At 33.7% G+C, this 13,703-nt stretch overlaps 1 protein-coding gene across 1 annotated transcript; it reads right to left on the reverse strand.

The window, feature by feature from the left end:
- Positions 1-186: 186 nt before the first annotated feature.
- Positions 187-12,900, reverse strand: LOC133176960 (SCL-interrupting locus protein homolog). Its single transcript, XM_061312023.1, has 16 exons — positions 12,753-12,900; positions 11,017-11,117; positions 10,363-10,467; positions 10,056-10,171; positions 9,825-9,928; positions 9,659-9,721; positions 9,272-9,519; positions 9,062-9,145; positions 7,696-7,782; positions 6,215-6,362; positions 5,797-5,906; positions 4,735-4,831; positions 2,519-4,452; positions 2,201-2,369; positions 1,788-1,915; positions 187-1,582 (listed from the first exon to the last, which is right to left on the reverse strand). Exons 2-16 carry the CDS (start codon positions 11,094-11,096, stop codon positions 553-555), a joined length of 4,503 nt encoding a protein of 1,500 aa, XP_061168007.1. The 5' UTR covers positions 11,097-11,117; positions 12,753-12,900; the 3' UTR covers positions 187-552.
- Positions 12,901-13,703: the final 803 nt, after the last annotated feature.

Genomic DNA, 13,703 nt, shown 5'->3' on the forward strand with positions numbered 1-13,703 from the left:
TAACTACACATATGAATCTCAACTTTTCATCTACATAAATACTAAATAAAGATGTATCTATTCTTTTTCTATAACCTATGTATCTACAATTTTATAAGATATACAATATTAAAAAATTATAAAGGATTTCATTAACTTTACTGATACAGTATAATTTTGATAAAACACATTTATAAGAAAAGATTATCAGTTTGTAATTAACTGGAAAGATAAAACTGAACCTGAATTTTCTGGACAGATAAGGAATATACCTGTAGTCATTTAATGACCAATTCAAAATAAAAGACAAAAATATCACAGCCTTGGGCTTATAAAATAAATAAATAAAATTTAAAACACCACCAAGACATGCCTGGGGCAACCAGTGCTGAGCAGAAACAAGTGCCTTATTTACATCGAAATGTTTACAATATGCCTAGATGCTTTACTTCAAGCAGAGGTATTCATACAATTAGGTGCTAAAAATACAACATTTCTACATTCTAAACTCAACAAGTTGATAAATCTATCTAAGTATAATAAATGAAGTTTGTCATGTTCAACCATGGAATATCATAAAAGCTTTGGCATCATTTTGAGCCTGGTAATATCTAGGACCTTATCATCATGCTCTGACTGCTGAATGTTAAAATTGGCTTGGCCTGTCTCTGGTGGTTCCTCTTGTGCAATTGGACTCAACATATGTTGCCTTTCCCCACGATTTGGTGAAGGTGTGAAAGCTGGTCTTAGCACTGGTTGCATTCTTTGGTTTGGCGTAGATTTTGGGGTAATGTTATGATTTTCATTTTCATAGGAATCAGTCTTGTTTCTGACAGGTGTCCTAAGGGCGGAGTCTTCTGTTCCATAACTGTTGGATCCATCATGAAGTCTCCGTTGAAGACTATCAATAGGTTCTCTCCTACTGTCTGGTGTCCTGGAGGACACATTATAACTATTTGCATATGGACTGCCTGTTCTGTCAGATACAGTTCCATTGTGAACATATGGACTTGAAGAATTCTCCATAATCCGTGCGCTATTTACAATTGGGCTTCCTGAGGTATTCTGGAATGGACTTCCAGTTTTACTCTGGCTTCTGAGTGAGTCTAGAAATGGGCTGCGAGACTTTCGGGACACAGGTGTGTGATAAGAGTCTGGTACTGCTCTCTGTGGAGAATTTACTGGAGAGTTTACTGTTGAGAAGTTAACTTTCAGTTCGTACGTGTCATTTGCAGTAGACTCTGAGGTATTTCCAGACTTGGTGCTCTCGCTGTCATTAACAAGACCATACTTCTCCAGGTACTTCCTTGTGGCAAACGTCATATCATTGGGTGACATGCCCATTGTGGTAACATCTGGAGTTGAATCTTTACCATCAACCAGAACTTGCCGAAGTAGATTAGCCTTGTGACTATCCTTGTTTCCTTTCAGACGAGACTGAGTCTGAAGTTTGGTCAATTGAGTGAGCTGCTCATCCTTGAGATATTTCATGGCCATGGCATTGATCTCCATAGAACAGTCTGAATCAGATTCAAACATCATGGACATGTAGTTAATTTTGGGAATGAATGTTGTTTCCACTGGATTCTGTCCTCCATTAATTCTACGAAGAACCAAGATGATATCAATTTTGTGTAAAAGAGACTTCTGGTCTGCTAATACAGATCTGATCACTATGTCAATTTTCAGGTAGGATGTTTTTTAATCAATGTGTAATCATTATGAATGCACAAGTATTACATGTACTGCTGTTCACCAAGCATGTTATATAATTTCATTTATCATCATATAAAAATTGACAATCATACCTCACTGAGTTAAGGTACTGTCCTAACATCACACTCTGTTGTAGTGTATTGTTCTGCAAAGTATCTGCCGTTACATTGTCAACTGTCAGTTCACTGTCTTGCTGCTGCAGAAGTTTGTGAATGTTGTCCTAAAAGTACCACATTCAATGTTTAAAGATAAGCATTTAATAAACAATGCATAAGCTTTCTTCTTTGATGTTCTTACTGCAAAGCATTATAGATCTTGTAAAATATATTGTATATTGTCAACAAGGATGAGTAAATGTTGTTAATACCCTCATTTATACCCTTTTATAATTTACTTGGAGATAATTTTTTTGTACAACCAAACACCTAACAGAATTCTTGTTGTTTTCATTTGTGATTGTTGTGATTTACAGAATGTAACAGTATGAATCAATATGACATTTTACCATGAGTTTGTCATAATACTCCTTGTTGTCAGCACTTAGCTGCCCTGGCCCATCTTCATCCTCCTCCTCCTCTGAATCCCCACTATACTGTGGCTGGTCCCCACACATACTGGCACTGATTGGGCTCTGAGAAATCTCACCTGATCCAGAGTCTGGAGATACCTGGGACCTTAAAAATAAACAGGTATCAAATTTTATTAGCAGTTATCAAACCTTATCAAAAGTATTAAATATTCAAATAAAACATACTAAAAGGCCAAGCAAACAAAATCTAATGCATGCAATAATAATTAAAAAAAAAATCAAGGGATTGCATACCTGGATGGAGAGGAATGGTAGCTGGGCATGTCCACAATCATATCTGAGTGTATACTATCCATGGTCTTGTTGTGCAATGCTACATTGTTCACCACATTGCACAGTTCTCCCTGTGACATGTTCAGATCAAAGTCTTCCCTCTCTGTGCTGTTCATGGGCAGAACTCCTCTGTGTCTGATTTCTGCCGGGGTGCGGGCCTCATAATTACTACCCTCCTGGGAGGTTTGGCTGCAGTGAGAACTGTGACTAGATCTATCAGTCATATGACCATTAACAGGCTGTGAGGAGGAACTCCTGTTAGACCTGGCACTATCTGGAGGATCCCTGGACCTGGCACTATCTGGACAGTCCTGAGACCTGGCACTGTCTGGATATTCTTGAGATCCACCCATGTCTGAATGCTCCTGGGATCTTCCAATGTCTGGATATTCCTGGGATTTTGTCCAGAGAGGAACCACAGGTTCTAGGGATTTGGACATTTGTTTGACAGGACTTGTTTGCAGAGCTACAGAGTTCCTGTCTGATGGGTAGAACACTGTGGTGTTGGTTCCCATCTCACACTTCTGAGCATTTTGTTCCATTCCTGTTACATTTTGGATGGATGGCTTTCCTGCTGTGGAGTTCAGTTCTGTCATGGTTGTGTGTTGAGTTGAAACACTCTGATTTTGTATCAAAGTTTGTATTTGAGCTTGCAATTGTTTCATTTGAGCATCCTGTTGCAAGAGAAGTTGATATACCTCTGGGGGCACCTGGTTCCAGTTAATCCCTTTTCCAAAAGTTGATGCTTGGAAGTCTGTATTATTTTCTGCTGAGTTGTTTGCTTTCTTTTCAGGAGTAATGCTAAAACCACTGTCATCACTAGATCTTCCACTGCTATCTCCCTGACTGCTCCTAGCTTCAGTGGCAATGCCAGGTGACAAAGCAGATTCTTGAGGAAGTGGAATTGATTCTTGCAATCTGGTATTTGCAGTAGTTTGGGGTGGATGGGTAATAACAATTTCCTGGGATACAGGTTGCATAACTGGAGCATTTTCTGCAGGAAGCATGGGACGTGGGTAACTTGGTTTTTGAGTATTCTGTGGCAGATGTGACTGAGACATCACAGGGAAAGCTTTAGAATATTGTGGTAGCAGAGCATTTTGAGACTGTGATCTGATATGTGCTGGTCTGGGGAAGGAGGTTCCTGGATTTATTGGATGGTTTGTCTGGTGCATCAAGTTGGAAGGTACACTATAATTTTGTGGATGCATTTGAGCTGGCGTGTGAGTCTGTGCATTTTGTACAGGAAGACTGTACATACAGTCAGGACATGAACAAGTTCGTTTCAGGTCACTGGGAGGACCTCCATGACCTGGATAAGACATCCCTCTGCAGAATGGTACACCATGTTGAGGGGGTGCTGGCCTGTATGGGTCATTGCTAGACATTGGATTAGGGTATCCCTGCTGTGCTAGATAAACATTCCCATTGTTATGTTTTTGTGACCCTGTAGTCATGGATCTAGTGTGATGTCTAGCATTAGAAGGTTGAGGAAAAGTCTCCATACCATTCTGTGCTTTGTTTTGCTGAGATATTCCATTGGATAAATAATTTTGAGCAAGTCTACCATTCTGCATCACTTTGTTCTTAGAACAGCAGGGTAATGTGCACTGTTGTTGCTGCTTCACTGATCTCATCTGCTGCAAATTTGGAGCACTTGGGAAATGACTGGTTAGCTTGCTGTGGATACTGGGTGTTGGGTTTTGATTTTGACTAGACTGTGGATGCTGTAATGGTTGATGAGTACTGGATAAAAATTCTTGAACATGATGAACTCCAGTTGGTTTGCCATGCATGATGGGTGGTTGTCTAGGCCCAGTATCTGTCAGTATTCCTGAGTTATCATCACCAAATATCAGTGAAACCTCTGGTACCATTGGAACAGCTTTAGGCACCTATTAACAAAAGACACATACATACAGAAATGTGTAATACTGACATTTTCAGAGCAGTACATTTTATCTCTTTGACACCAAATAAAAGAGTAAACCATGTACATGTATCTGTTATGTCATATAAAGCAATTATATCTATAAGATTTGTATTGCACACTCAATAACCACATAAGTACCGATAAATCAGAGTTGAACATCACTACAGCAGAACACTTCATAAGAGAGCTTTATATCACTTACTCAGTGTATCATATCTGTTCGTCAATAACTTAGACAATATACCTGTGATGTGTAAGGAGCAGGTCGACTTCTGGGCGTCATTTCCTCCAATTCAGCTGCAGATACAGGCACCTCAACAGCTGTCTTCTTTAATGAGGGTCTGAAATTTCATCAGAGGAGTCTAATTACATTTATGATTTCGTCAATAAAATTATGTAGTTTGTTTTAAAATTACGAAATTACATTTAATACCATATTGTCACGTGTATTGTAAGCATCTTTTTTTCTTCAGAAAATTGTTCAAAAGTAGGGGGTATATGCATTACATGGGAATTAAATCTAACACCCTTTCTTCTGGGCACTCTCTTTTCTTAGCTCTATGGACTTACATTGTAAGTTTATTGTGTATCCCCCCCCCCCCAGGCTTTTCAATTAATGTATTATATTTACCGGTATTTACCAGTATATAAGTCAATGTGCAGTTAGATAAATGTCCAAAATTTATTAAAAAATTTGATTGATTTTTATTTACTTCTATTTTGGGTATCATAACTGCTAAATTTAATTCCAATGGACCTTAATCAGATCAATGATTGTTTAACAATATCCAGCCATTTGGATTCGAAACACCCACTGTTTAGAAGAACAGTTAGAACACACTTATAAACAATGAAGTATATCTAAAAATGCATTTTTTAAAAATACCATGTTAAATCAACATTTCAATGACATTGATTTTAATTTATGTGTGATACTAATTTCACTTTCTACGAGTTGTTTACAGATGCCTTGAATGCATTGTCGGCACAATGTCATAACATGCTTGGGGTAATTAAGAAAGAAATATTCAGGTACTTTTATTATTATCTAATATACCTAAAGAACAATTACAATACAAAATAAAATTCAATACACATGTAAATATAGCTCATTTGTAAACTGCATTTACAAAAGAAAATAACTATAGTGTGTTACTTTATATGTGAATTTACAGTAATTGTTATACCAATGTTTAACTTTGACTTATTTCATAGAAGAATGTTCATACTTTTTCTCAGAAGTTGTGATGAATAATTTACGTTAAACTATGTTAAGAAACATTTTAGAGAACCTTGTTGAACTAACCTGAAACTGCTAAATTCATGTAATGCAGCATCAAATGTCTCTCTTTTCTTTCCTGTTTTTGTAGCACTAAGTTCAAGTTCCACACTGTTTTGAGAACTGTTGGTTTTAGTCTAAAACATGCAAACATATTACATCAAACCGTTTGCCCATGGCATAGAAAAAAATCTTTTATTCTTAGTTTACATATGAAATTTATGTTCTCATAAACCTAAGGAACAAAACACGCAGTCAAACCTCATTATCTCTAACTGTCTTAAAATCTCCAAGATATCCAAAGATGCAAGATATTGTGGTTAATTAAAATAAAAGCAAGAGTGTTTGGGACTTCCAACTTATTTTGACATATCAATGGTATTCAAGATGTCAATGCTCAAAATACCTAAGTTTAATTGCATATTATTGTGTAACATGAGCTCACTTTTGCTAGACTAACAACCTCATAGCCTGAGAAGAGGTCAAACTGGGGTTTTCCATCTGTGTTCTGTATAGTAACATCATAAAATTCAGGCTTGGAGTGTAGAGGACTGTATAGCACCAATAGGAAGGGTTCAGGTATAGCACAAACTCTGTCAAATAAAACAGCAAGTTATCAACCAACAGATGTTTTGTTGTTTCTTTTTTTTTTTTGAGATATTCATTATATTAATATAAGGGCAAACAATAAGATGTTTTCTGATTGACCTGTCAAAATTGCCACCACCCAATAATTTTTTTCAGTATTTTAGATTTTTTTTCTTGACTATCCTGTGTAAAATGCAAACATCAATAAATTTTTTAAGTCTGTGATTTTTATGATTATGTGTAAGAAATTAAAAAAAACCCCAGAAATATGTCCATAGGACATGAATACCCCGCCGAGGGTATATTAGTAATGCAACATGAAAATTTGTATTAGTGTATGAAATTTGATGAGAATATCTTGAATAGTTTCTTTAAAATTGAAATCTAAAAAGTTGGATATAGATGATAAATTCTCACCAAATTATGTATAAGTGCATAAGCTTACATAAATATATCTTAAATGGTTTCTTTAAAACTAAGCAAAATGAAAACTTAAGAAAAGTGAGGTCAAGGTCACAGGAAAGTTCAAGGTCAAACATTTTTGATGCAGTTGAATAGTTCTCACAAGTTTGATAAAAATATTTTGAATGGTTTATTTAAAACTGAGCTAAACACTAATAATGAAGTTAAGGTCAAAGTCAAAAAATGTTGATGCAGTTGAAAAGCTTACATCAGTATGTATCAGCATATGAAGTTTGATAACACTATCCTGAATGGGTTTCTTTAAAACTGAGCTAAACACTAATTTAAGAAAAGTGAGGTCAAGGTCAAAGGAAAGGTCAGGGTAAAAAAATTTTGATGCAGTTGCATAGCTCTTATCAATATCTATCAGCATATGAAGTTTGATGAAAATATCTTGGATAGTTTCTTTGAAACTGAGCTAAATGCAAATTGCGATGGAAGAGCAGACAGAAGGATGGAAGGAAGCAAGACGGACATGACAAACACTATATGCCCCAGCCATATTCATGGCGGGGCATAAAAAGTACCTACATGTATCTAATCACCTTGAAAAATATGAGTTGGAAACTTGGAATACTTCAAACAAAACTTTTTTTAATGATGGCCTTAAATACTTGGTGTAAAATGAACTGGTAGAAATTTTCATAAAATGTTTGTTTTAGGTAATTTTTTGAATTGATGCCATGGATTTTATCACAAATATGACAATGAAAGATAATTTATGAGGAAAAAGTCAAAATGGCCCGAGGGTCTATATTTGGGGGGGGGGGGGGGCTATCCTCAAGCACCTGTGGTTCAGAAATGAAATTGTATTACATTATCTTCTTTAATCTCAGAGTAAAAAGATAACTGTTCTAAATAGTACGGATTATATACCTGTCATTTATGCTAGAGTTGAAGAGGTAACGGATGCAGCTTGCCCAGACAAATGGACTATATACATAGGACACACCACTAATCCATCTAGAATAAAATAAATAGAAGTCATTTAAAATATTTATAACTCTATACATCATTAATTGACCCTCTCTCTCCCCCACCCCATAATTTTCCTGTCACTAACATAAGTGATATCGATATATCATCAATTTCAACTGTTTTGATATGATATCATACATTTTTTGAGTATCAATACATTTCTGATTGTTCTCACATAACAAAATCTCCACAATTTCCCCTTTTTTTTTTTCGCATGGTTTCACATTTACTTACAGGGCATGGACCTCTACTCTTTATTCAAAGTCCATATGACAGTCTAAGAGTTCATATTCTTCTCTTTTAAAATTTTTCTTTCATTTTGTTTAAGGATGAAATGATTACACATGTAAATGGTGATGTTTCAGTTAATTATTGCTCCAAACATTTATGAAATGAGTAAACATTTACACAAAGATTATTGTTATGAATAAATCTAAATTTATTTCTTGCTACAACCATGTTGTTTTCTTCATACACTGTATTTACCAGGAAAACACATCAACTGTCCAATAAAAATGTTTTCGGTTTGAATTGCTTCTGTAAATCAGATGCACACAACTATGAAAACCTCATATGGTCTAAACATAAATTCCAATTTCCAAGCTGATAGCTATTACAATATATGAATATTTCAATAAGTAACATTTTATGATTAAGACATTACAATTAATCCTGTGTCAATGTTGAATTGAATTTGTTATCACTGAACCGGATTTGACAATGTACTATAGTATAACCCTATAGTTGCAGTATTGTCCTTTCTGACATATTTTATTTCTTAAATAAAATCTGCAATATGATGACTTTCAAAGAAAAATGGTAAACTTAATTATTACAACTTTACAAGCTTTTAGCCTTGTAATTCAAGATATTGACATGTACGCTCCTGTTTCAATGGAACTGTTTTGTTTATAGCTGTTTGTTTAAACGTTTATTGATTTTAGTAAACATTTCACCATTAATCTTGTTACATCATTTAGTTTATTATTGAAGTTGTTCAAATGACTGCTTCTTAACTCATTTCAGTAAGTTTAAGTGAAAATAACAAAATTTTACCTAAATATCATATGACTATTAGAGTTGTATCCTCATTTTCAAAGACTTTGTCCGATTTTTACAAGTTGTTCGATATATCTGCTATACTTTTGATTACTCGATATATCGATATCAAATGTTTCATCAAAAAATAACTCTTTCCATAATACAAATGTAACTTATACCTGAGTGGCATAAATTTATACAACAGGTAATTCAATATACTTACATTCCCACTAATGGGAGATTGAAGACTTTAGGATCAGATTCTAGCACTAATAAAACTTTTCTGGTATGGTCCATGGTGAGGTAGCTGGGACAGAACATAAGTCTTTGATTTATCCGTATATTGCAACAAAATATCAAATAAATAAAATTGCAGTATAACACATTTATTTTCCAAAATTTATATATCTATCCTATTACTTATTACACTTACCCAGTCTTTGGTTCCCCCTGTAAATGACTAAGACTCATAGGCCCAGACAAATTCTTAGACAATGCTGTTGGCACTATAGGAACAACTGATATTGGAGAGACCTTAAATTCAGTTGCCAAGGTAACAACATCAAAGTCAATGTGATGAACACTTTTATCGCCGTGTGTGTAAAAATTGCACCATCCTCTTACAAGGAGAAAATTACTGAGTTCTATTGGATCTTTACTGCTAATTTTCTGTTGTAAAAGCTGAAAAAATGGCAGTAATCATTTCAATTTTTTTTCATAGTGTTGATCAGTGCAACAAAAATGATAATCACTGAACTAAATTTAAAAATTTCATTAAAAGAACAGACAGGAAGTACATTTTAGTTTCTTTCCTCCATACCTTTAGAGCATTCAAGTAATCATTCTGTGATCCTTGACGGTTTTCTTTTGTGTTTCCAGACATCTATAAAACATTTAAAGACATTGTTTAACATTTCCTTTCCGAATTTACTATACAGCAGGAAAGAGAGCACATAAAAATATTTCACAGTAAATTAAAGATAAACCTCAAATGGAACAGAGATATCTCCTGGTGTAAGACCATTACAGCTGACAGTGCCTCCCCCTCCAGGGTCAAACCTATCCAGAACAAAGGTCACGCCCTCTCCATCTACAACAAAATCATATCATCTCACAGTTAATAGAACCATTAATCTATGTATGTATTGCCTCTTATATATGATATATCACACAAGATGTTATACATTATGGAGTAAGACTGGAAAGTCAGACATTACCTTGATCTACTGCAATGGATCCCTGAAGAGCACAACTACAGGATGTTCCTCGAGAACTCTCCAGGTGCCTCTGAGCAAAACGCAGTACCTTTTCTGTAACATACAGCTGAGGTTTCCTGGAATGTGAGTACAACTTTAAGATAAAAATCTCGTGTAACCATAATATTGAGGATGATAATAATTACTAATATTGAGCTTTACTGAATAATTTCTTTTCTTTCTTTTATTTTTTTTTTATTTCTTTAACTCCTTATGTTCTGACATCTTCCATTTTTTTCATCTGAACAGTTAAAATACTTCTACTTACCTGTAGTATGAGAGACTAAGGTGTACATCATCTCCTGCACTGTCATGGTCCCACAAAATATTCTTCACTTTAGGAAACTTTAACATGGCCATGTCTTCTGACAATCTAAATAAGATATATTCAAATCTTTTAATGAAATCAATAGGCTACATGGTACATAAGCTATAAAAATATTAATATAAAAATATAAAACTAACATACACAAACATGTATACATACATGTATTACAGTATATATAGTATTGCACTTGAATTTTTAGTTTATTCTTGGAAGGGGGTGTACTCCAGTCCATTTTTTCAGGGTGGGTAAGTAGGTTTGTTTGTTTGGTTTTTTTTCAACTTGTCTAACATATTGTTAAAAGTTATGAACACATTTACACATTTATTCCTTCATAATTCTTACCTAAACTTCATGGAGTTTAACTTTGTAAATTTCAACCATAAAAATGATGTATTGAACCTCATTAAAGTTTAAAAGCAATATGGATGATCTTTATTTTCCCACAAACAAAAAAAAAAAAAAATTAAAAAAAAATTATATACTAAAAAAAAAAATGGTTGGTATAATCCATACCTTTGAAGATTAAAACCATTTGATTAATTTTAAATGTGAACTTCCATTTGACCATCAACAAACTTTACAGTGAATAATTACCTTTCCAATTTGCGTGGTTGTGATTCTTCTCTGTCTTGTAAGGTTGAATCACTAAAGTGAACATGGTGTTGACCAGGCATTGCTTATATTCATGTGGGAAACTGTGAAATAAGTTTAAAACAGTATTTGTCAGTTTTTAAGTACAATTGAATCTTCTGAATAAAAAAATAAAACATTGCCCATTCTTGGCTGAGACTAAGTATAGGAGTGAAAGATCTTTTCTTAAAAGTGAATGACCTAAACATTATACAGGGAGTGTATGTAAATTACTGATACTTGATTTTAAGCACAGTACTGTCCCCTCCTGTAAATTCTTATCAACATTGAATAATGTCTAGCTTCTTTGCCAATAATCCAAAAACAAGATTAAACAATTTACAAATTTGTCAATATACTTGTTAAGACTGAATACACTTGAGATAAACTCTCATTCATAAAACTTGTATACTACATATGTTCAAGATAACTGGCTATGTATTACACTGCTCAGACACGTTTGTCATAGTATACCTGATCAAACCCAGAACCGAGATAAAATAAATATTGATTCTTACTCCTAAATATATTAACATTCCATTTCTATTTAAAAATTTCCCATATCCAGTTAAATTCCTAATCTATTTTAGGTTTTTACCTATCATCCATCAAACATCTGTCAACCATAGTCCATACATAAAAATTTGCTGCATTTTTACTCTATGGATTCACAAAGTCATGGACTGCAATACTTAATTAGCATTTTGTGTCCTATAATGAACTCTGCATGCATTTTAATTCCATGGTGCAGCACATGCTAGCTCTTTAAATTATTAATTACCAGTAAAAATTTAAAGGATTGGAATTCTTAGTTTTATTTTTAGCCAGAATAAATTTTGTTACCACCTACATCTGCTCAAAGATGAAACAGGGAGTGCAAGACACAGGTGAATAAAAAAAATCTTAGACAGGGTTTAAATTTTATTTAAATGGATTTGGGTTAAAATTCCTTGCTGAACATACTGAACTTAAAAGAGATTTCAATTCATTTGTAATATGATTTAAAATTCAATTTTTCATAAATATAAGACTTGTGCATTATTACATCTCTCTCTATTTTTTTTTTTTTTTTTTTTTGAGACAAAAATATGCATCAAACTTCAAACAAATAAAAAAGGGGATGATGCTATGCATCAGCAGCATATGTATTTTAATCTGCGACTATCTTTAATATTGAAATTTAATAATCAAGTAGTCATGTTATTACAGTGTTCTTTTAATGAAAAAATTATATCTGCCAAATACCCATTTATTTATTACCTCCATACAAAAACTCTGAAACAATTTGTCAGGAGGGGTTATGTCATGATTTCAAAGACATAAATAAATGTTATTTATGTCCTGCTTTAAAGTAATGCAAAATATTCAATCATGTTTTTGATTTTGCACATATTAATGACTGAAAGATCATTTTGATTGAGAACTCACCTATGCAAACAGTAGTGCCATTTCAGTACGTATTACAATTTACAAGGATCATTTTTGTATCATGAAAAATTTAAGGATTTTTGCATTTATTAACATAAAAAAAGCTGAATTTCAAATGCGGAATAAAATTTTGTCATACACTGCAGCACCATACAGTAAAAAAAAAAAAAGATCTTAGAATTACTGTTTGTTTTTTGACTTTAAGAACATATTATTACAAATAACAAATTACTAAACCAAAAGCTATCTATAAATATTTCTTATAAGTTTACCTTTGGAAAGGTCTATAATAATTCCTTTGATTAAGATCAACGCCATAGTCTGTGTACAGCGAGTAAGATCATTACACTTGACGCCCATGCATAAACACATGAGATATGTTGTCAAGCCAGAACATGTTGCTCAAACTCCGCCAACCAAAAGCTGGGAATTATTTTAGACATTATTTTACTATGTGCAGATCCAAGCGATGTTTTTGTCTTTAAGTGCAATGAAATTATACATATATTCAACTGTTCGTTTCTTTTATGCTTTTAAATATTTATTCAAAGCATTTATTGACAAATATTTATGGTTTGTTTACAACCGGAAGTGGTTCCACTTTCATTAAAATTCAATCCCATTTCAAGAAATCGACCGTCTCTGAACACAAGCAGTCTGATTTGAAATACTGTTTACATAAATAGAAAACCATTCACTGGAATAATTTTTGTATTTTTCTTTCCGAATTATTTCCACTGAATTTCATTACTGACCCAAATATTGATACTTACAAATTTTCAAATTTTGCTTCGCGCTCTTTGGAGTAATCTGCGCATGCTCACTGAACTTCCAGCATTGTTACATCGATCCCGATCAATGTTTTTTTCCCCATCTCCGTATTTTTCGAAAATTAATGGGTTTTATGATATCAAGAATTTAGTCGAATTTTTGGTGTATCGGAAAATATATTTTTTCGATATCAGAAAATAAAAGGGTTTTCTATTAAGAATTCAGTGGAATTTTCGAAAATAAGATACCAGGAAATTATTTTTCGACATCAACAATTCGAATTTCCGTTATCAAAAATTATCTAGGTATACATGGAATCATAAGCGACAACCAACTGATTACTGTGAGTGTCAACTGTTTACTGCCTCTGCCAATTGCTCACCGCCACTGCTTAGATGGTACATGTATTATACCTACTGTGTAGGGATGCGCGATTTTATCGATATTTTTTA

This window comes from Saccostrea echinata, unplaced genomic scaffold (genome assembly GCF_033153115.1).
Source record: "Saccostrea echinata isolate AGI-Se365-2 ecotype Australia unplaced genomic scaffold, CSIRO_AGI_Sech_v1 ptg000086l, whole genome shotgun sequence".
Classification (NCBI taxonomy): domain Eukaryota; kingdom Metazoa; phylum Mollusca; class Bivalvia; order Ostreida; family Ostreidae; genus Saccostrea; species Saccostrea echinata.